Source organism: Melozone crissalis, unplaced genomic scaffold (assembly GCF_028551555.1).
Source record: "Melozone crissalis strain CALT ecotype California unplaced genomic scaffold, PUWL_Pcris_2 ptg000007l_1, whole genome shotgun sequence".
Classification (NCBI taxonomy): domain Eukaryota; kingdom Metazoa; phylum Chordata; class Aves; order Passeriformes; family Passerellidae; genus Melozone; species Melozone crissalis.
Window position 1 is genome coordinate 9,318,748 of NW_026535785.1, and position 25,367 is coordinate 9,344,114.

At 38.5% G+C, this 25,367-nt stretch overlaps 1 protein-coding gene across 2 annotated transcripts in view; it reads right to left on the bottom strand.

The window, feature by feature from the left end:
• The window catches only part of NFATC3 (nuclear factor of activated T cells 3), a 62,393-nt gene that overhangs the window by 31,281 nt on the left and 5,745 nt on the right, over window positions 1-25,367 (bottom strand). For both annotated transcript variants that reach the window (XM_054296394.1, XM_054296392.1), the window contains exons 2-3: window positions 14,538-15,657; window positions 6,468-6,630 (exon numbers count right to left, since the gene is read on the bottom strand). In XM_054296394.1, coding sequence (XP_054152369.1) covers window positions 6,468-6,630; window positions 14,538-15,657 — 1,283 coding nt within the window. The remainder of the gene's footprint in view (window positions 1-6,467; window positions 6,631-14,537; window positions 15,658-25,367) is intronic.

Sequence of the window (25,367 nt, forward strand, 5' to 3'; positions counted from 1 at the left end):
TTTCCCTTTTGAGTGGTGTGCAGCAGCTGTCCTAAAGAACTGTGAGGATGGCTGGGTTTAAAAGCTGAAGGGCTATCTGCCAAGCTCAGCAGCACATCTATCAGCCATGACTTGGGATGACAAGTAAGGGATGACAAGGATCCAAGGGCATGAAGATGAACATAATTTAAAACAAAAGACACCATGACTAATGCCAGTGATACAATTTATTCTGAATTTATCAACAGCTGCATTTGGAAAAACTTGAAGCAAACCATGGACATGAAATGAAGAAAGCAGAGCTCAGGAAAGCTACTGAAAGTCAAAATTACCTCAGTCATCCCTTGCAGCCCTGCAGAGGTGCAGTGAGTGCTGACCTATAATCCCCAGTGGACTGCTTAAAAGAGACTGCAGAAACTGATGGAAGGAAACTCCATTCAGATTTATCATGCAATATCCCAACTGCTGGCTCACAAAGTCTTAACAGCACATTGGATTCATTTTATAATCTCATTCTGATTCTGCAGAGGTTATAACGTTACAAGAAGTTAAATGTCTGATTTTAAAGTTCAATACATTAAACCAAAACATCTATTTCAATCCCTTCCTGATGTGCAGTACTATTTTCTGTCATTTGATTATTTAATGCACCTTTCCATCAACAGAGAAGGAGAAGCAAACACATGGAAAGTCTTCCTTTGTGTTTTGTTAAATAAACTTATTGAGTAGACTGACTTCAAGACTTTAAAATAGTACAGACCTTTGCAATTGTGAAAAAAATAGTGACAGATAAAAGGAACAAACTTTAATAAACTATTAGGTAGGGGCACAAGTCCAATTAAAAACATTTTAAAGGTCGTCACAAAAACAAACAGATCCTGCAAAGGACTAAAGCAAAAAGAGTAATGGCAAATATCAGTTCATTATTGGATATGGTTCCATTTGTTTACACATGTACAAAACATTCTTCAAGGTTTAAAAACTTGGATTTCTATTTCTGAAATCTCACACTTTTACACACTCTGCTTGCAGACAGGATTGGAAGGGTTTTAAATGCTGACTTCAGGCATTTTTTTAGGTGTTTTAGTCCTGTCCCATTTTACATTACACAAAAAAAGGATATAATCTAATAGCTAAAACAGTATTAGGCTAACAGAGTGCAGAATTGCCAGTCCCATGTAATCTGCCATCAAAGCATCCATGTGCACTTGGCTCTACCACACTCTTGAAAAAACAACGGTGCTATTCCTGAAATACCAACTCCAAATGCTAATTATGCTATGGAGAGTTTTTGGACAAGCATTGCTGGGATAGGAAGAGGTTATTCCCACATAACATGTAGAAAAAAGAAAATTTAATAAACCAATGATACAAAAAGCAGATGACTGTTTTTATTGGTTTTCACACCAAATGCACAATTACTGCATTTTCTAGAGTGAGTACAGGCATCCCTTTTGCTATCTGTTTTGGGGATTCTGAAGCAGAAGATGCCTAAATCAAACTGTTCTTGAAAGATACATAGGTTTAGAATCTCATCCAAAGGTCAATGTTTTTTGCCATTACACAGTTCACACAGGCTGAGATTTACCTTCTGACTTTTAGATTTATTGGCAGGTTGCTGTCACCAATCAACAGGAGGCAACTAGAGCTGGGATAGAGCCTGCCTTCTGGTGAGGGACAAACCAGGAAAAAATTCAAGACAAAAATGAAAATTAGAGAGTGGAAGGCAGGAAGAATGGGAAGGGTTGCAAAACACAGAAAAAGAGTGCTGTTTATTGGACATAGAGAAGAGGGAGAATTCCAATATTATACCTAATATTCAAGTAGTTACATGCATGAGCCACAGGGAACAGCTGGGAAAAGGTGACAGCAACAGAATTACAGGCCAGGAAACATACACTCGTTTAGACAATGCTTTGTTAATTTACTTTTATCAGATCATCTGACATTGCCTGGATAGATCCTCTCTTGTTGGTTGCAGTTTCTTCCATCAGGACTCAGGCAGAGTTTGACAGGCTTTTTGAGAACACATTCCTGCCTCAGAACTTTCAAAGCAGTTCAAAGGGAGTTTACTTTTGCTCAATTAGTTTACTTTTTTCATCCACAGCAGCGCTTATCTTGACTTCAAGCTCTGCAATCACTTTAAACAGAGCTGACACAGAGTCCCTCTTTTACAGATCTCCAAACCTCACACAGAAAACTCTGCTTGTCAGTGAGTAGCTGTGTGTAGCCATCTAAACAAACTGACTTTTATTTAATATTGCTTGGATTTTTGATCTTACATATTTTTTTTTTAGCTGCAGAACTGCTGAGTTGTTCATATGGATTCCACAATGCATCCCTTCCTCTGTTACTGTGAATCTGCTACAGGAATAATTCTGCTTATGGCAGAGGAACAGAATGATTCTATCCTTAAGCACTTTGCAGTACAGGAAAAAGACACTTTTGCTCCAGGCAAATTCTTAAGAGCCACCACCACTCCAAACCTATCCTGCATACCCAGGGTGTGAGTGGGTTCTAGACAGTGTCTGCTGCAGGTACACCATCAGTTGTAGAACCAATTGCCCATCACAGCTCATACCCACAGCTGACTGCCACAGGGGCCCCAGGACAGACACTCCTTGCACACAGAGAGGGGCTAAGGAGCAGCTGAGCCCACAGTCCCCAGTACATCACTCTGTGTGGTTACAAGATGACCAGCATGGGCATCACCTTCTTCCCTAGCAACAAGACAAAAAAAATAAAAGGAAATACTATTTCTTGTGCACAACACAGCCTTTATGATTTTCTACCAAAAGATGTCATTAATTTAAAATCCTTGAGCTCAGAAAATTGCAGAAAATTACATGAGTAACAGGAAGACAATACATAAGACAAGTTTATTTTTTATTTAAGAAAGTTCATTTAGATCGGAAAACTAAGATACAAAAGTAAAAACCACCAAACTATCCCAAATAGATTCTTACCAGGTGCCCACCTGCTCTAAAAGGCTTTTCTGTTTTTGATCATAAGCATTACCCAAGTGAGGTCTCATGAAGAACCCTACCAGTTCAGACAGAAGGAAACTCATTCTAGCAAATTCTAAGTGCAAACATGATTTTATTTATACCCGTGGGAAGGGTGGAAATTCAAGCAATGATGACTGTTCATTTGGAGTTGGATAAAATGTGACAGCTACTTGTTTAAAAAGCTCCTAGATGGGTGAATTGCAGACTCTAACCTATGAATTAGAACGGTAAAATTAGGGAGTGCTCAGAGGCTGTCTCCTGGCAATGCACTACAAAATTTCCACATCATTTGGATGACAAAAGCTCAACATGCCACCTTTCTCCTTGCAAACCTTTCTGCTATATTATTTATTCCTTCCCTGTGAAAACTGTCAGCATTATCATGCAGATTCTCTACCAAGGTAAAAGAACTGTTCCAGATGACAAGGATTAGCTGGAACATACTCCCAAGAAAGCAGAGCTTAAAATGAAAGGTATCTGCTACTTAGAACATTTAGCATTAAAAAAAGCTAAAAACAAGGGAACATCATTATAGAATTAGCTTTCTTAAAGTTAAGAGATATACAAAGCAAAGCATGATGCTCCACTTATTTAATTTCCTCCCATTTGGAAATAAGCTGATTAAATGTACTCACAACAGATGATGCCAAATTTGTCAGAAGCTTAGTGTCCTAGCAACAGGTGTGGTACAGTATTAGTAATAGATTAATGACATGCACTAATACATTAAAGGCTTGAAGCCATGTACTATCTTAAAATCTTTATTTTAAATGATACATCAAGTGCATATACAGAACTAGAGAGGCTTCACAGTTTGGAGATTAAATACTCCAGCTTTCTATAATATAATGTTCAAAAGCAAAACAAGTTGTGTAAGAAGGAAAAGCACAGAGGCCTTTCAGGCACCCAAAGATGTGGCAGTTGGACTTGACAACCACTGCAGGTCTGTTCCAATTAAAGGATTCTGTTCTCTTTACCCAGCTCCTTTCTCATCTCTGACACTGGTAAACACACAGTCATTTCACACAGGAAAATGTGGAGTGCTTTACTGCAATGATCACACACATGAAGTGATTGCTCTAAAGCTAAGAGCACCAAGAAGAAGTCAGAAAGAAGTAGTAGTGCATTCTATGAAGTGGATTTCTGGAATAAGCTTCCAGAAGTACTGGAAAACATTTCAGTTTGTATGAAAGTAATATCCACCTCCCTACAGATATTAGTATTACCTGTTCCAAATTTGGCCTTTCCCATGCTGTTTTTCCAAGCAGTAAGTAAAAAGTAAATACAAATCAATGCTTTGTTTCATAACAGCTTCCTATCTCCTATCAAACACAACAATTAATTTGCAGTCCAGCTGGAAGAGACCAAATTGCAAAGTTGAATATTCATTTGCATTTGATTCATTTTAATTTAGAGAGGCATAGCACAATGCATGTGTTGAAGTGCAAGACTGTCAGACACATAAATGCCATCCTCATTTTTAACACAGCATTCTCATATAGCAAGGTATTTCACAATTTCAATGCAAATAAATAGCTTTTAAAATCATTGGTGTAAGTCACCCACTACAGATTTCTTCTAATTTGCATTACTGCAGTTAGAAGCATCCAGTACTGCAGCTTAGAACCATCTAGAGCTGTAAGCAAAAGAAAGCCTACAAATTTGTCAAATCTTGCAAATAGCAGCATAAATTCCCTTAATGCAAATATTAGAGCAAGACAAACACCCAGAGAAAAAAAATGAAACAATATTGAATGTGGTTCACAGCAGCTCAGGAAAGATTTATTTTGTCAGCTAAAATCTCTCAGGTTTCTGTCCTCATTAATGATGTGTTAAATTCCTCTGAGAGCACCTTGGCATGTGGAAGTTGTGTCTACTTGTCCTCCACTGACTGAAGCAACACACTACTGCACATGAAGGAATGTGTCTTGCCAGCTTTCCAACCCCAGCCCAGGCCAGGCATCCTCAAATTTCTCTACTTTGCAGCACACACCTCCCTAAGAAGCACCTGACCTTGCCTCTGCTGTGCTAAGAAACCCTGTGGTCTGACAAAAGGAGAGAATTGCAGCTGGTTAGGCCACAGCATTGTGAGAAGAAAAACACTGAGCAGCTTTGCAGGGAACATGAAAGCTGGATGAAGAGCTCAACCTGAGAATTGCACTGGAAAAACAAGGAAAGACATTGAAGAAAGAAGATGGGATGCAGATAACCAACCCTTTTTAGAGGGAGAGAAAGGAATGATACAAAGTCTCGAAGAGGAAAAAAAGGTGTAAAATGAAAATTTTCAAGGTAAGCTAACAGAAGAAACAGTGATGAGCAGCCCAAAGAATATGATTAGGAGTCAGGCTGAAGAAATTCATCAGATGAAGAGCCTGGAAGCAGAGGTTGCTTAGACAAACTAATAACAGCAGATCATCCAAGACACTTAAACTCTGCTGGTATATCTTCATTGATAGAGATGAAATGTAAATTTCAGTGTGACACAATTCTCTTGCCAAAGAGGAGGAATAAACTATAAGGAGGAAAAGTGGTAACATGTTTATACTGCAGTAAGAGTAGGAGAAAGAACGAGGATGGGTTATGGCAATCCTATCAGCACTTTGCATCTGGTCTCCAATAGTAATGAGTCACTTTCGACTACTGGAAGAGGATAAATATATAAAATCCATTTTTAATGTCTAGACTGTAGCGAAATATTGAAGACTGAAACGCTGACTTTATTGGAAAAGAACATGAAATATTTCCTCCTGGATTTGGAGGAAAAGACAAAACCTGCTGCAACCTTCATGTAATCAGATTTTTCTCGCCTCTTTTTTTAATAAGGATTTTGTAACTGCAATCTGATTTGACTTATAAACAAGCCATTAAATTTTGTCTTAACCTGGCTTGGAGTTAATATAAAGACCATTAAGCAATACTGAGGTAAGTGAAGAGACACTTCACTTTCACCTAAGGATGTGGCAAACATAAACAAGGCATCTTAAGGAGCCCCAGTTTCTCAGCACCACTTGCCCCATGTTCAGTGAATGAGAGTGGGTTTCATTCCAAGCTGTGTGAGCCAGCTGACACCCTGGATATTCAAGGAGACATCAGTGACTGTCCCTAAGCAACCCAGAAATCTCCCCAGCACAGAGCAAGATGTTTGTGTACACACCTGAACACTCCAAGTGAGAGAGCAGCACATCACATCTCATGCACACAGTTATTCCAACAAGACCAAACCCACATATCTTTCTCTTCCAAGAGAGTATGATGCCAAAGCCAAGTCTAATTTACCAGGACCTTACATCTTATTCTGAGCTCAACAATAACTGGTTTTATTGGTCAGTGTTTTCAAAATAGTTACCATCATATTTAAGGGAGAAAATCTTGCCCAGGAAAGGCTATAAGCTTCACAAAAGGTAACAATTCACAGCATTGTAAATACCAGTAACTGTAGTTTAAAAATTACCTTCTATTCAAGAAAGCCAGACTTCCTACCTTTACTACAGGGTGTCCTCCAGTAGATGCTTTTACTGCTCCTCTGCTTCCTTCTGTTTCATAGTGAGCTCTGTGATGAGTTTTAGGCTGGACTTCTATTTTCAGTTCACACTGCCCATAATGGCTTGGTAAAGGCCAGTCAAGAGGTGGCAATGAAGATGTGCTGCAATCAAGATAAGGACGTGTGGTTACACAAAAGGTGCCATCTGGCACAGCACAAAGCCTTCACTGTAAAACACAGACAATGATGTCACTTCCCATACAAATGATAATCCAACAAGAATAACTATCACCTTAAAATTGTTATGTGAAAAAACACAGTTTAACTGGTACATTAAAATCTTGAACTAGAATGGAATTTCTTGAGCAAAAGAAAGGTACTCTATGACCCCCAGTTCCACACTTCTAGTGCTACTCTATAACAGCTTTATATTCACTTTTTAATCTTAAGTATATCAGCAAGCAAATTCAAATGTGGTTTAGAGGGACCAGTGCAAACTTCTGACAGTCATGAAGTTTTAACTCTGCACTGTCTTCCAGCTTGCTGTTTTTGCTTTCCTTTGGCAAGCACTGCATTTTGTCAGCTATCATTAAAATGAACACTGTGTAGTCACCCTAAGTTTTAAAAATCTACTTGTTCTATCTAGCCATAAAGACTTACTGCAGCAGGCAACAAAGACACCTAAAGTTGTGTTCAGCTCGTCCACAGACACACCCTTACATACAGTAGCAAGGTCACTCCAGGGAAGAACAAAATACAGTAATAGAAATAACATGGAAGAACCTCAAACCAATGGTTACCTACCCTTTTTACCTGCACAGATTTCTAATAAGATGAATAGTCAGATTCAAGCCAGTAATTACCTGGCAGGGTAAATTCAATTATGAACATTTAAAAGTGAAAATCTTTTTATCCCTTATGTACCCAAATTTCTCTGCCAAAATAGTTGGTATACACTGGACAGATATGGTACCTGAGAGAACTCTGTTAATGCACCACAGGCTATACACCAATTATTGGGAGCTCTTACTGGAAGTTGAATGGTAAATCCAGTCAAGAAAAAAAGTATTTGTTGATCATGACCACTCTCCATACAGTGTCTCAGAGAGATTTACTCCTCCTGCAATTAACTAACAATAATGTGGCACAAGTTGCATCAGACTCACATTATCTTCTGAAAAAATATTTGGCATACTAGGACAAACATGGAGACAAGAAAATAACCAACTCTCAAAATTTTGTCATTCTTTGAAAACAAAAAGAAAATAAAAAGAAAAAAACAGCATAAGCGAGCAAGGAAAAGGACTGTGCACGTGCAGATGCCTAAAATGCTAAAAAAAAGGCAAGAAATTCCCCAGTAAATGACACAGCTTTTGAGGCTGTACTGCATCAAACAGATGTTTTCTAGAAGCAGCTGGTCTGACAGTTACAGCTGCTTCCCTTTTGATGCTGGATACCCAAACTGTTGTTTCTCTCTGAGCATTTTCCTTGCCATCTTTATCCCTGAACTTCTCAGCAGCAATGGATTCTTTACAGGTTTTAGGATACTCTGTCATGCACCTTCCTGCCTTGTAGGGTATCAGTTTTATGTATTTTTGCTTCCACATCATCCTTACACATTTTCCAGACAAATACTATAGAGGTACACATTGAACCAAATCAGTGATCTAACCTGGGTTCATTCTGAAATGTAAATTCTTTGATCCTATTAATTTAACAGAGTCTTGGTTGCCTGTACACCTTCAAGCAGAACTAAGGGGTGGGAAGCAGAGTGGGAACTTCCTATCCAGCACTGTCACCTTCCTAAAGTCATAGAAACCCACAAGACTGCACATTAGATCAATTAAAAAACCCAACAGAATAGTCTACAAACTCTTGGTATTTTTTTTTAATTCTATGTACAATTCAATATCAAATGAGAAAAATTATGTCAGCCTTTGGGGTACAAGAAGTAACAAACTTGCATATGTTTTGAATACTTTTTCATATGAAGCAATGCTATTTTGTACCAGATGCTGAATATGGGAAAACAGCTCTGAAGCTGCCAGCTTTACTGCATGTAAGGATCTGTTCTCAAGAAAATATTATTCAGTCTACACTGACAGGTGAGGATCAGCAGTAGAACTGCTAGATTTAACTCACCACAGTTATCAGTTGTAAACTGTGCACTGAGGTTCACTGAACTTCTGCTCAATCTCTGATAGTGCAGAACTGAAATTCAATTTATAGTGGTGTATTGCTCTTAAAGTATCTGGAAGATGTTAAAGAATAAGCAGCTCAGCTGTTTCAGAAATGAACAAGTACTTTTTCTGTCTCTCTTACACAGCCTGACCGCTTTGTGTTATTGATAAAGACACCTAACTTTCTATTCAGAACCCAGATCAGCTGCTGGCCATGAGGGGGTTTTCAAGTTATTTTAGAACAAAAGATTAGGAAAAATAACAATTCATGTTCTAAAGCCCTTCACTTTTCAGTCTTGATGGGGAAGGAACTTGTTTGTAGATATTTCCATGTTTCATCAGTAAATTCTACCCAGTTTGGTGCCAATTTACTGTTAGAACAGCTTGGGACTTAGAAACTTCTGTGAAATGTCTTCTCTCTTTTTTTTAATTAAAAACCTTATTAGCAATGCAATAACCTACTACTAAATGACCAAATCACATCAGGACAGGGAAGTCATGAGTGACAGTCTTTCCAAAGCTTTCATGAAACCAAATCTTTGCACATTGTTGAAACAATCTGTAAACCTACAAATGATCTGGAAATACCAAGGGAGTTTTATAATCTGAATAATGCAACTCTCAGAAAGCTCATACTCATATATATCACATCAAGACTAAAGACTTTGGAGAACAGCAGCTATTAAAGGGAACTCAGAGCTAAAGAAAGAACCCCTTGGCAGCATTCTCAGCAGAAACAACAGCATTTGAAGGCACCACTTCATTGATTTTATCAATATTAATCTAACAGATACCTTCTTCTCTGCAACCATTACCTCCAAAACAGAAGTGACTGATGAGGAAACAGCTGATGTTCAGTAAAAGAACTGCCAAACATGTCCATAAGGATTTGAGCATTCAGAGCTGTAAAAGGCAGGGTGTGCTCATGGGTGACTCTGCCCCCCTGCCATAGGAAGAAGCCTTGGGCAGAAACAGGATTTGCTTTGACTTGGCCCCAGAGCAGCGTGTGTGGGACACAAGGAAGAACAAAGCCTATGGACTCATTAACATAATTCAGCTAAAAACAATTATCTTCCACTTATAGCACTGTTTTTGAACACAGGTGCAACTGATACAAAAAGTCATTTTAGCCACTCTGTATGAAAATGTTCCTACCTCCTTGTAGCTACTAATTCTAGTAGCAACCTTTCAAAGATACCCCCTAGTACCTCCAGATAGTTGTGAAAGTTCACTGGTTGAGATTCCCAAATCTACTAGAGAGATACTTTTATTAACTTTTAGTTGCAGCAAAAATAATTTTCCACTTAAAACTCCTCCCAACATTTCAAAAGAGAAAAAGCTCACTGACCATACAATGGCTATTCCACATTTTTCCTCATCCCAAGTTTTTGCAGAGATGAACCCACAGTGTATTCTGTGACAAGTCAATGTTGCAAGACAGCAACCCCGTGAGAATTTCAAATCATAACTATGATCCAATCCTATGGTTTTAAAGATCTCCTGCAGAGCCAAGATACTGCTGTGGCTGCTCTTCACTGCCTAGAACAAAGCCATATTATCCCTGATGGAGAAATTCTGAAGTTAAGAAATTTGGGGCCATTCCAGCTGCGACAGTGGCCTATCAATGGACTTTATTCATCTGTTTACATTCAAAATACCATTCTGCTCCTGGCAGAACAGTTCACACTGCTGTCAGAGTACTGGTACAGTGAACTGCCATGGGGAAATCTCTGTTCCATCATCCCAGAGCAAAGCAGAGACAGGAATAACAGGTACAGCACTAAGGCCCTGCACTAAACACTACCTGAATTTGCCTGGATTCAGTAATGGTGTGCAAACATTACAGTGATAGCGTCGCTTATTAAAAACCTGAGAGGGTCAAAGTTCCTTTGCTTGTCTCACTTAAGTGGGTTCTTATCTTCAAAGTCAGTCATTTGCAAACATTTTCATTTTAAAGTTTTGCTAGTAGAATAGCTGGTGTTATTTCTATTTATCACAAAAAGGTGATAAATACTTGGCAGATTAACTTTGTCTATAGAAATCTTTCAATGTGAGTGCAGTTCTTAAAATTAAGACTGAAGGCCCAAGATACTTATGGTAAAAATAGGACAGAATTCTGTTCCTCTCTATTCTTTAGACTTCCAAGAGAAGGATTCAAACAAAAGAAACACTTTTCTCAAGTATTCCACTATCTACCACTTTATGTAAACTTTTTTTTTCCTGAATGAGTTAATTACTTTGTCAGCCATCCTAGTTTTCAGCAGTAAAATACTCTCAAGCTGCCATTAGATGTCCACCATTAAAATGATTTCTGAGCTGTAAATATGTCTATTAAAGCCTGTTTGTTCATTACCACTGGGATAAAAAAACTATTTGATGTCCCATCACTTCTCAGTGTCATAGATTTAATTAATGACAAAACAGTCTGGAAACAAAGACCAATTTATGTAGTAGCTTTTAAATCAATGTGTAAGTCTCTATGAATTCCATGAGGGAAGTATAGGAAACTAGGTTTTATTTCAAGATTTTTGACCATTAATGAATATTGCCTGGTTATCTTCCAGACACAAAAGCACAATTTGTTACCATCAAACACCGTGGGGCTAAACAAAGAAAGAAAAAATGAATGACTCATTAAGTTTACTACCCTGCAAACACCTGTTTGCTTGAGACACAAATTAGATTCTCAAGATCCACTTGACCAAACCTGAAGTCTACTCTTCCACTAGTCATTCATGTTAAAATAGAAAGTTTAAAGCAAAAGATAATCAAGGCTTTTAAAAAGCAAAAATACCAGAACTGCCATGATTTCCAATTGCATCATCAGAGAGCACTTTTCTAACAGCCCCATGTTACCTGCAGCAGGGCTGGCCATGCCTGTGATGGTCCTTAACTCCAGAATACCACAACCAAGGTCAGCACCAGCAATGCTCCTGATCTCTTATGAATTGTACTTGTAGAGTGAAGTCCTCACCAAAGGTATTGTATTATACCACCTGCTCAGTAGAGACTTCTAGGTGATCTCTAGACTCTTTTTATTCCCCTTGTTCAAGTAAAAAAAGCACTGTAAAACAGACTTTTATTTTTTTGCACTTTCTGGACCTTACAACTCAAACTCTAACAGCAAGTATGAAAGAAAGTGATAAAATCAGCACATTTGTGGAATGCTGGAGTAAAATGCTAGTGGGAAGGTTGCATCTACTATCACCACATTAAGATCCCAATAAAGGGTTTTTTAATTGGAGGGGAAGGAAAACATGAGAAACATGTCTTACCCATCACCCTGTGGGGAGGCTGGGGGTGAAAGAAAGAGGTAACTTAAACAGCAACAAGAATAACCATGTAATAAATAAAATTACCAAGTTAGTTGCTGAATATTCTGTAGAATGACCAACTGAGTCTGCCATCACACCAGGTGAGTGACACCATCAGCAGCCACCTGCACTATTCCCTGTTCAGAAGCTGCTGCCCAGTTCTCTCACTTGGAGGAAGGAATTGCTGCAGGGGTCCTGCCCAAGCCCTTGCCCACACTTCGCTTTGACAAGGAGCAGAAATGGACTTGGGCCATGTAATACACAAACATTTCTCATATGCCACTGACTGGCAGATTATGAGTTTCTGTGACCAAATAACAAGCTGTCATCAAACAAACCAGTTTAGATGGCATGTGAAATATGACTAATGCTCAAAAGCATCTTATACATTTTTAGATTTTCTTAAGCATTGCACACTTACTGAAAACAGAAGAATGAGGAAAACATGGTAAGGTCTGACAGATAAAGTAGACAACAGATTTACAAAACTTTAGAGAGCACTCAGAGCAGAAAGTGCTACCTACACATTTCACACCACAGAACATGGAAGGCAAATCACTCCCCTTCTTCCAGGGGTCAGTTATTACAGCTGGGTGTGTACTTATTTTATCTGCTTGGAATCAATACTGCTGTTTACTTCATGCACTACTTTGTGCTTGACAACACAATCAAGACATTAACAAGCACACTATTTTTACTATATCTTGTAATTTTTACTACAATTAATACAATTGTACATACATTATGGAATAAACACATAAATAACAATTACATAATTCTTTATGACAACTAATATACTCACTTTTGGTCAGCATCATCAACTATTTAGAAACAGAGGGTCTCGCATTTCATTTTTATTTATAAAATGTACGGGTCAACTTAGGTTTATAAGAATCAAAATTACGAAATACAATATGACAGAATGGAAAGTTTTACCTGCTGAAGATGCACACTGCCATAGCCCCTGAGGAATAGGTTACAACTGCTAAGTAATTCAACATTTCACCGAGGATACAGCTGCCAGTGCAGCCATTTCCACCAATTCAATAATCAGCCAACATTTTTGGCAGCAAATGCACCCAGCTTAATAGGTTTATGTAGCTTCCTTGTGTATAGGTGTAGTCTTCATTGTCTTCTGTCTGTTTGCCCATCTTATATTTACAAAAATTATTCAGTTCCTGCTTCTAAATAAAGTCTGACATTTGAAAACATATTTTTTCTTTTTAATGAAAATACTAAGATTTCTTTTTATTCAGTTGTACAAGAGGAAACAGGTATGAGCTGTCCATGTTTCAAACCACTTTGTTCATCCCAGAGCCACAGCCCATGCCTGTTTGTTCATGACATCTAACCCTACAGTAGTGCTCACCTTTTAGGAACAATGTTAGCATGCAAGCTAACAAAAATGGCAAGTTAGGACTGCTTAGTATCCTACACAAATACAATACAATTCCAAAATACACAAATAAGTTAAAACCAAAACATCATTGTTTTAGTTTGAATGAAAAGACTCTACAAACAGATTGAACACCTATTACTAACAGATGGCAATGGAATTTTAAAAATCCCCAGACTTGAAGACAGTTAACTTATCTGTTAGCACAATTGTTTCAGACCTGGTAGAACAGATCCAGCCAGCAGCTTTGCGTCTTTACTGTTAAATTTTACAGTAAACAAAATCCATAATTGGTTATGTGGAAGAACATTAAAAGAGAAGAAAAAAAAAATCACTTCTATTTACTAAAATCACTACAATTCTGTGGAGAGAAATTAAAACCTGTGGTTATAAAATTAGGCAAAAAATAACCAAATGGCTGAATAAGTATTGTTTAAATGGATTTAGCTATTAACAAGCCAAATTGGATGACAACTTCTCAAGAATTTATACAAGCTCTATAACTTGAAAGATCACTGAAGATCCATTTAAAAAGTGGAAAGGGAGGGGACTTTTGCACTCAATTAAAGCAGTTCCCTGTTCTGAGTCTCCACAAATCATCCTGCTAGCACATGACAGGACTGCAAAAGGAAAAGACCTATTAATTCTATCATGGATGGTGGAAATACCTTGGAACTACAGCCCAGACATCCATTCTTTCTGGATGACTTTCAGCATGGCATACAAATTTTCTTCTTTATTCTATTTCTAGAATTTATGAGCCCAAAGAAGTAAATCGACACAAAAGCAAATAAACGCCCTACCTCTTTTGTGACCTCCTAGTTTTATAAAATCATGTAAGTCAGGTTTCCCTAGCTATATTAAATGTCAAGTGCTCAGATTAGATGGAACTGCAAAGCATGTACAAAATCCACAGGCATTTAATTCAGCTGGGCCCTGTGCATTTACCCAAACTTTACTTAAATTAAACTAATCCTATTTACAATGATCTACTGTGTTTTTAAAGATGAAGGGTATTTGGTATCTCAACTTTTTTTTCCTAATTATAGCATCCTTCAGCCTTCAACAAGTTTTCTTTAACAAGTCTTAATGCATCACTGAAATACAAGGACATTTATATGCCTATTTAAGATGCACAGGAGGGGAAGGCCAGGAAGGAGCCACTCTGTAATCACTCACCGGAATATGGGAGTGTGACCAGGCTTCGGCTTGTTCCAAGTAAAGTGCGAAGGAACAGAAAGGAATTGGTCTCCAGGCAAGTCTTTTTTCAAGGTGTGCTGGGATCCAGAGCAATCATCCACTGCAGTTTCAAGGGATGATGACAAGTTACCTTGCTCTTCAGGACAGATATCTATTTTTCCAGATAAAGTGGCAGTCTGATCCTCTGAGGTCTTTCTGGTTTTTAGAGGGATATCAGTCTCTGTACAACACTGAAATGGTGAAAGCCCAGAGTTAAGGCCTTGTACATTATGAATGGAAGTGTTCAGCCACGTGTCTTCTGTTATGCTTCCTCTGGGAGAATGGCCGGGGGATGGAGTTGGAGAATGGTGAGGAGAGAGAGAACCAGCATAGCAAATCTCAGCGCTGGAGTGGCGGCGTTTCCCACAGGGGGATGTAGGTCTGGATGAGGGCCTTGACGTTGGTCTGGGGCTCAGCCAATTTTCATCTGTAATACTAGTTCTGGGAGAGTGACAGGGAGACTGTCTGGGGGACAGGGCGTGCCCAAAGCCATAAGGCTGCTGCCACGATTCATCGCTGGGACCTCTGGGAGAACCACCAGGTGATGCCAAAGGAGAGCCGAGGGTAAATCGAGCAGCTGCTTCATTCAGCTCTGAGTCTACATCATCATACACATGGGAAATGGACTCACAAGAGGAAGCATCTGAAAACCAACTCCTGGATGAAATGCTGCTGGCAGGGCTGGGACTAAGGGATGATTCCCTGTACGATGGCTCAAGAGGAAGATAGAGATGGTCCCGGGAAGGCCTTTCCATATACTCATTTTCTGTGCCATTTGTGTGTAATTCATCTTCACTGGCCTCAATCCCCTGGTGACAGTTGGGTGAAATCGATGTGATTTGAATGCTGGGGCACTCGAAGGGTTTGGGTCCACCTAGTGGACTGTACTTGGATTCTGGTACCTCACAAGTGCCTTCATAGTTCTTGTGACTCTGAAATCTTGTAGGAGAGGAGTGAGACTGCAGTCCATGGCGAGGAATACAAATTGGCTGGTTGACAGAGGATGATGGCTGCTCTACATTAAAGATGTATATGGATGCACAGTCATCTGACTCAAGATCTGAAAACGAAATTAAAAAAGAAAAAAAAGTAGTAAGAGTCAGAATGCAATACTTGGATAAATGCCATAAACAAAACCCCCTGCTTCCCAGACTGTTATCAACATCCTAGACATTTCCCATTACACTAGTTACACAAAATAAAGCTAATTCTTAATTTGAAGTTTTCCCCAGTCTATTTTACAACTAAATATAACTACAGTATGATTTTCTATCATATATCCTGTTTTCAACCAGATTTCACAGTTTATATACATCTTCAAAAAGAAATTATAATGCAAGCAAAAAAATGGATTAACATCCTGAAAGGACCTAAGCTTGAACACTCAATTCAAACTTCATCTTTCATAACTGTATTCCACTTATAATTAAACATTTTTAATCCAAAATCATTAAAAGTTTGTCTTTTTGACACAAATAGGATGAAGGTACTTTCTGCAAGTCCTGTCAATACTTACAAGCACCAGAACATCACATCCATAATATTGATCTACTTTAACAACAGAAAGCATCTCACAGTGACCCAAGCTTGAATGAAGATTATGAACTACTAAAAACATTCAATCAAAGGAGGCCTAACAAGGAATATTATTAGAGATACTATGAAGAATTGTATTCCTAAGACATATTTTTTGTAGGTTAGAAAACTCTCAAGTGCCTATGCTGAATAGCATTTTTCAGTGCAGTTGCATCAAGTTTGAGCACAAGTTGTTCAGCAAAATAAGTCAAAACAAAATATTCTCAGACCTCACTAACTTATCCAAAACACAGGAAATATTCCAAAGAAAAACAAGCAATTGAGAAGGAGTACAAGTCCCGTTATCAAAATCAGCAGCTTTGTCTCACAGAATTGAAGCAGATTTTCTTGCCCCATTTCTCAATATTAAATTAACTGCCAATAGGAGACATTTGTCTGAAACAAAAGTAGAAAACACAACTTTTTTTTCTTATTTTGTAGGTTCTGTGATTCCACTCTTGTTTCTTTTCACTTGCAAATAGGGTCTTCACTAAATTTTCCACAAATCCAGGCTAGATGACATAAATTGCATCTCTAGGTATTAGCTCTTTTTAAAAAATTATTTTTATCCTGAATATCAGCAGACTAATAATATTTGCTTTAAAATAAATGTATTCTCTCTCACAATCAGTTAAAATATCCAGACTGGAAGCTATGTATTTTAGACCTTTACATGACAAAAAAAATTAGTTTGTTAATGAAGTCAGTCTATTTCATTAATAGCAATCAGCTTAAAAATAACTAAAACTGAAACAAAACATCAGCTCCTCAGAGACAGGGGAGCATTTTCAAATGAAGAGAAAGCACATTGTTACCAAGGAAGGGACTACATTCCTCAGACTTCACAAAAAAAAAAAAAAAAAAAAAAAAAAAGAAAAGGCTGGAGGTTCATGAGCAGGGAACAACTCCATAAGAAATCTATTAAAGGAGGCATATATTGCATTTAAGGAGTACTTAGCAATATTATAAACACTGCATGATTTTACACATATTATGGTTATGTATGACAATTATCCATATTATTTATCATAACTACTACTATATGTGTTAAGAGCACTGAAAATCAGCATAGGCTGATTTCTAAATATGCACACACTGAAAGAATCAGAATTCTCAGGAAGGACTACTGCACGTATCACACACAATTAACACAAGCTCACTAGCAAAACTGCATTTCCCTGTTCTTTCACTAGGGTAACAATCATTTTTTAAAACTTTACTTGAGGGTCTTTTTGCTGTTTTCCATCACAAAACACGAAATGCAGACATTATTGGTTCTAGGTTTTTCACATTTATTGGTGTATTAACGTGCAAGATCACAGATATCTGTTTCCTAACTCAGTATTAATAAAAGCATAGATCTAGGGAAGAAAAAGGCAATCCTATGAAGGCTATAATCAACCTTATTAAAACTTAGAAATAAAACAGTTACAGCCACAGAACTTAATAATAATAATAATAATAATAATAATAATAATAATAATAATAATAATGTTTTAGAAAAACAGCAGTTGGAAGTCTTCAAGCCCTGTGTGTAACCATTTACTGTCATTAATTGTTTTAGGAACAGTAGCAGCACATTGTTTGCACTAAACCTCTCACCACTGCAAAGAGCCTTATTCCTCTTGCACCAATAAACAAGAAATCTTAAAATATTTAAGACAATTTCTCTACTTTCAGTGTCACAGGGGTTTACAAAAAGCAGATGTACATTGAGAATTTAATTTTCACAACGCTGAGGTGGAGAGATCAGACTAGCACAGAATTACCAGCACCAGCTGGGAAGAACAGGGGCAGAGATGGGAGACAGAACTTTTGGGACTCAGGTTTCTGTGGTCTCTGTCCTGAGTTTGGCTGTGCTGGCTGTTACCCCTCCCCAGCTGCACACACAAAACAGGAAGCAAGAAACCTAATGAATATCCCATCCCAGAAGCACACTTAACACTGTGAACACAACACAGTTTGAAGTCTAAATCACCCACATAATTTTCAGACTCAATTGATAAACATGTAGATTTATTTCAGTCTGTGCACACAAATCCTCCCCCTTACAGTTCATGTGTTTAAATAACCTGGTAGCTGCTCACAAAAAGGACAACACTAAGACCTTCACAAATCATGTCATTAATTCTACTAGATTATTTACCAGAAATTATTTTTGTCCTAATAAAGATTGCAGAGAATCCAATCTGAAAGAGCCCTCTAACCTATCTTAAGGAACTAGTAAACATACAAACAAACATACAACTGGGAGGGAGGGGGAAAAGAAAGAATGGAAAAAACTTTGTTGATAACTGTTAAAAGAGAAAGTAGTGAGAACAGCACAAAACAAATCCAACACAGGGCTTCAAGAAGCAGAGGGCAAACATACAAACAAAGGGAAGCCTCACAATAGGCAAGTGTAAGGAAAAGAGTTATGGAGAAGCCCAAGGGGAAAAAATGGAGTTCTGGAAATCTGGTTACTTCATAGGAGAGCTATTACATGCAAACAATCCTATTGGGGGAGGAAAGATAATAAAGAAGTTGGCCAAGTCATGAGGCCTTCACTGACCATAAAATATATGAAAGCACTCAAGACACAGAAACTGGGGCAGCCTACGAAGGTAAAGCACAAAAACTACCACAAAAACATGGGGGCAAGATGACAAAACAGACACAAGCAAAATACACAGAGCAAGAGAAGTAATGCCATTAATCTCAAATCCCTTCATGCCACTGAACAGGCAGGTGTGCTAAATGCTTTTGCTTTGGTAAGGCCAACAGAATAAACTAATAAAGATAACAGCAATGCAGAGTAAAGAAAACTGGACTCAATAAAGGTTAAAAAATAATGAAGGATTACAGGCCAATAAGTTCAACTTCAGTTTTAGAAGTAGTATTAATAGTTTATTTGTTCCAGTAAGCATTTTAAAGGCGACAAAGAAACAAAACAAGTCACTGTTTCCTAAGAACAAACCACGTCAAACACATTTTCTTTTACAATCAAAGGAGATCTGGACAAATGGCATAGAAAGAAACTCAGCTTTGTTTTTACTTACTAAGACTTTTGCCACTGAGAAGCACAGAGAAGCCATGAGTCTTTACAAATTTACTGGAGTCTTCCTCCCCACCCTGCTGAGATCAGGTTCACTACTGAAGGATCACAAAAATGAGCAGATGCTCTATATTCACAGTGTATAAGCTAAATAAAGCTGCAGACTTCCACTGCAATCTCACATCAGGCGTGTGTGTCATCCACTGTCAATGAGAACCAGAAGGTTGCTCATTTTGAATGTACATTTGCTACTGTCTGGAAACAGCCTCGTGTACAGAAGCTCCTGTTCAGCATTAAAACAATGCTGGCTCATCCCTTACTAAGCTGCTAACTACACTTCAACATAAGCTGTCTAACTGGGGAATATAATTAAATAATATCCAGAACAACTGCTTCTAAAGTACATTTTGCTTGCTATTTGCTGTATCAGAGTGCACATTCAGGACCAGCAATGCTTGCCCACCAGTTGTTCACTCCCCAGTGCTGTACTGGCACATGCACATGTGCAGCTGTGCACTCAGCCAGATTTCTCCAGAGAAGGAAGGTCAATTACTATCAAATGTCTGAACACAAGCCCTGTGCCAGAATTACCCAAACTGTTTTATTATTCTAAGTTTATAAGCCCATAAACAAACATTTTCAGACAATAGGAGTTGCTATAAGGCAGGAAGAAAGTGCAACTTGACCTAGGTTTTATAAAACTACTACTGTGAAAACAGAATCAGCAATCAAGTCCTGTAAATAGCATGAGGAAAGACCTGAACACTGACACAGACATCATGTGTGCTCTCAGGCAAGTCTGTCTCATTTACAAGCTTTAAAAAGAATGACCAACTCTTCTGTTTTCCACTTCTATCATGACAGTTACCATTATCTCTTTCTGAACACAATGGTTACAAAAATATTTGTAAAAAGGGACAAAAAGCATATGTGGCTGGTTTTTTATTTCATTACTCTGCAGGTTTGCACAAGTTTATATACTTCTTGGGATGAAAGAAGCGTGTTAATCTTCACAGGGAACACAAAATAGTCAATAATCAATAGTTTTTCTTTTGTGTACTTAAAAACACGATTGATGAGAGTTCTTCTTGGTATACTATTGCACTAAAGCTCTATAATTGGATATTTAACTCCAGTTTTCCATTACAAGCTATCAGTTCTCCAGAAACACTTCCTACAAGCTTAAACATCAGCTTAAAAAATCCCACAACCCCATAGTGAAACATAGCAATGTATTAGTTTATAAGGAGTACAACTGACTAGCAAGCCAAATATGGTATTGAAAAAGAATAAATTGTGAAAAAAAATTAAGGTAGCAGGGTGGAGTAGGGGGAAACATCCTTCTAGACCAAAGTTAGCAATACATGAAGTACTGCAAGTTTAAGTTTTCAGAAAGGGATGATTTACAACTCTCATTTTACGAAGCAGTTTACTCTCTTTGATGGTTTTGTGCTCTGTTTCATGGTCATGTCAGATTACTCAAAAAAGGATAAAAATGAACTTTACTTTTGTCAATCATGTATGCCAGAAGCTGTTCTGTTGTGCCAGTCACAATTTCACTCATTTTCTTTTGTTAAGCAAGTGTACTGGAAATGTAGAAGAAAAAGAACCTTCTCAACAGTGGGAGCTCATCAAGGAGTCTTTTCCAATTCTAATCTGGATAAGAATTCATTATCCTTTGTAGAAATACAGAAGAATAAAGAAGCTGCAGTAGTTTAAGCAGTTTAAACAAGAGAAGAATCCAGCATATCAAATGTTTACAACTGACACTGACTAAAATAAGAACATACTGGCTCTTGGGGTGTAACTACACTAAGTTTTTTTGAGCAACAACCACCCTCCCACACACCTTCACACACCAAGGGGGAGGGGAACTGAGAAGAGATGTTCTTTTAACACAGATGATTTTGGTAATCATATTTACAGTGCACTAACACCTGTATATGTACAACTGACAGAATGGCAAGCTTTAGGGCATGGGAGGAAACAAGCAACCAGGACAGGAACTGCAGGTGTTCACTATCAAATAAAAACGTAACATGCAACTAAACAAACCCTTAGGCCACAGCCTGGTACGCATTTAAACTGGAACTGTTGTCTTAGTGTACATCTAGCTTCACACTGAAGTAATGAAATTACATTTCAAATAGGGAAAGAACAGCTTTGAGCTACATTGCTAACAGGTTATGTACAAGGCAGGTAAAGAATTCCACTTGTAACTGTAAGATTCAACAAGAATTAGTCACTCTAAGTTCAGTTACAAAACAGAAAATAACAACCGGATGCACTCAGCAGTGTTTGTACCTGGGCCTTCTCCAGCTCTCCTGCTATCTCTGGTTGATATGAAGCATGTCTTTAAATGACAACTTTTTATATAAAGCCTTTGGTTGAGTACTTAAGGATTATTCATTAATACTCATAAGAGGTTAAAAAAAAATCTGCTTCTTGCTTTAGAATCCTCCAAGTTCTGTGGACTCCTCTATTTTTAATCCGTGGCTATATCATTCAAGAACATGGTACTTCACTGCATAATAACCTTGTAGACAAAACAGAAGCTGCTGCCCTCCAGTTTGATGAAGCCTCATTTGTCATTCACTGTCAGATCAAAGGTAATCTTAGCATGACCCAGTAGTTCAGAGACATTAGTGTACAGCCTTTTGGAACAGCACAGAGCATGGGCACAGCAGGTACTATCACACAGCACGAGCAGCCATCTGACACTGCTGCTCTGAAGATGAACTCTCTTATTCTATGATCAGGTGTTAGAGTCTGCAAAAGGACTGCAGCCCTGCAGCCCCAGAGCATTTCAGATGTGTAGATGTGAGACCTGAGAGAAGCCTGATCACTCCCAAACTGGTGTGCTGTGCCTGACCCACTGGAAACAGACTGAGCATAAAGGTAAATGAGAAGAGTAGGCAAATACCGAGTGAAGGGAACAAGGGAATTAATTGTGGGCTGTAATTGCCAGCAGGCCAGGTTTGCCTAGATTCTTGCTGCTGTGGGCCAATTTACCATGCACAACTCTTCCTTTGTGGGGGCAAAACCAACAGGCTCCATGGAAAGGCTCTCCAGTTATTCAAACAGAATCAACTGAAATCCTCACCTAATTCCTACATGGATGCCTTTACCACCAACTGACTTCTAACACGACCTTGCTCACAGCAACCTGCTGCTCTGTTCAGAGACACTGCCAGTTCACTGCTCCAGTCCTGAAGCAAGCACTGAGCAGAAACCAAGCTTGCAAAATCAGAAGGTGTTAAGCAGGGCTGTATCAAAGAAAACAGACAGGAGCGTGCAAGAAAATTTGTATTTTAGTTGACAGGAGAGTTCGGTGACACAGAGCAGGGTCTTTGTGCAAACTGGTAGAAAAGGAGAGCAGTAAGCCAAGGCAAGATGTGTGAGTGGGGAGCAGTCACACAGTGGAGGGGAGATTGAAATGGGGGCATCTCCTTTCTGATTATCAACAGAGCATGACACAGAGATTAGAACTGGTATCAATAATATCTGAACAAACTCGTTTGGGAACTCTCCACACCTCAGCCAAATCACACTGTACTGCTGCAGCTGCCTGCATGGCAGAGGGCAAACCATTCCACAGCAGGCACTCCCACCACACAGTTAACTCAGTATTTCAAACCATCAATTATTACAACTTTTCACCAATATTATAATGCAGTGGACTTCAGGTGCATTAAACTCACAGGCTGTGTACATCAACTGTAATGAGCAGAATGACAATCTGAAACTGCCTTGGTTTCCCATCTGCTCACATGAATGTAGAATCAGAAACACCTTGAATTCACTTTGCTAGATTGATACAGTAAAAGGCAGAAACATGAATCAGCCAAATGAAAAAGAGGAGGATGAAGCTGAGCACAAATACCATTTTTCTCAGCAAGGTTCAGAATGACACCCCAAAATGTAGAGATGGTGATATTAGCCACGTGTAACTTTGCATCTCTTCCCAGAGTCCTAAATGGCTTGTGTTTATTCCAGCAGGACTGGAGGCATCACCTCATACTGTACATCAGCCTAACTCCTGCCCCCAACACAAAAAGCTTGGCAATTTGAAGGACAGCAGCATTTGTTCTCAAAAGACTAAACATGACAAATTGCACTGATGAAACACAGAGACCTACATCAGTTAAAGAAGCTGTGCAAAATACAAAATATTGACAGATTTTCTTAGTAGTTCTTTGGATTAAATAATGTATTTCCTTATGGCCTTGTTGTTTGAATACAGTTATCCCAAATGACACTATTAAAGCCTTTTGTAATCAGTTACTGAATCTCCTCCTTCGTGTCCTTGACTTAGGGAACAACTTCTAGAAAGCATCTAAAGACACACATGGGCAGCTATACATCACTGCAGATATTAGTACAGCCATTATGCAGCCATCAAAGCAATGAATCATTGTCACTAAAAGTTAGTAAATGCAACATGACTGGATTAGCAGTTTGTCATTCTGTCACACTTTCATTTTGGCTATGAAGATACAGAGGGCTACTGTGTACAGCAACTTGAGTTAAAAGGTGACAGCTTCTGGCCCGGCCCAACAACAATCAGGCACAATTTCACTCCCTCTCTAGCACAGAGCAAATTCTACCTCTCTGAAAGTATGTGTAAGTTATCCTTCCATTTTTCCCAAAATCATTAAAAACATTAAAATGTGGGATTAAAAAACCATTTCTCACAGCATTTGTTCCCAAAAAAGCAATGTTAGCAGTCATTAAACCATGAAGATTCTCATTAACTCTCTCCATCAACCTGCTAAAAAAACCAGAAAACACCAGAAATATTCAACTCCATTGAAGAATTTTTTCTATATTAAAAATATTTCTCACTTTTAGAAGTGATGACTCATCTTCAAAGTGCAGCCTGAGAGACCATTTTTAAGCATGCAATTCCTATTAACTTAAATATTAATATAAATAATATGATACAACATTTTTGGTATTAATAAATTAGCTCTAAGTACTTGCTCATGTTTTTATCTACAAACATCTTTCATGCAATCTCAAATGAAGTTTTTGTTTCTGCTTGAAAAAAACCCACCAAAATCATCACACAATACCAAATCAAACCACACACAGAATTCTATTTTCATTACTTTACTGCTGAAAGGTCATGAGTTTGTAGTCAGATCTCCAGAATGTTCATTCTTCTCTCCTTCCACCAGACCTGCAGAGCTTTAGATTCAAATTCATCTTCCCTGAATGACTTTGAACAGTTCTAGGATTTTTTAATGTTCTCTTTTGCCAGTATTTCACAAGAACACTCACAGATGAGTGTACTAAAGGTAGAAGAGAACGCTGCCTTCTTCATAAGCTTGCTCAGTTTTACTGAGCCTTACTGATCCTTTCACTCATCTTGAATTCCACTGTCATTCGAGCCCACATGGCATGCCTGGACAAATGCAAGGACTTGGATGCTGTTTTGCTGCCTGGGCTCCCTGCCAAGGCTGCTCCACGTCCTTCCCTGGCCCACTGGGGCAGCTTGAGGCAACAGCTCCCGTATTTACGTTATTGCTGGGAACAGCCAAACTGCTGCTTGCTATGGACCCAGGCCCATCTACTCCAATTTATTCTCTCTCATTCACAGCAACATCACAGAGCTGCCTACACTTCAGGTGGCATCTCACAAACTGCTTCCAGTTGGACAATACAGACCAAAGTAATGGCAGCACCATGTTTTAAGCAGAGGGCTACTTTTTACTTGGAGAAACAGCAAGGAATTTGTACTTTTCAGAAATATGTAAGACAAAAGCACTAGCCCAAATGCTGACCTGTACCTGACCATCTCCCTCATCCCAAATCTCAGGATTTGTTTTCATTTACACTCTGCCCACAATTCAGGTGGGAAGAAAGGGGACAGAGAGTGATGTGCAACTATGAATTCACAACGAAAATAAGTGACATTTTGTCAAACTGGGGACCTTTTAAAAATCCCTGCAATACATAGTGACTCACTATCTAGTGACTCTCAATGCACTATGCAGTGATCAAAGAACCATACTGCCAAAACAGAAAAGTTATCAAATGAGATTAGCTGCAACTACAAGTGCTGTGCAACACCACACAAAAGATTTTGGTATTTTCCCTGAATAGTCTCATCCTGGTCAAGCTTCATTCAAAGAGGGAAGATTTAATTTATCCAGAAT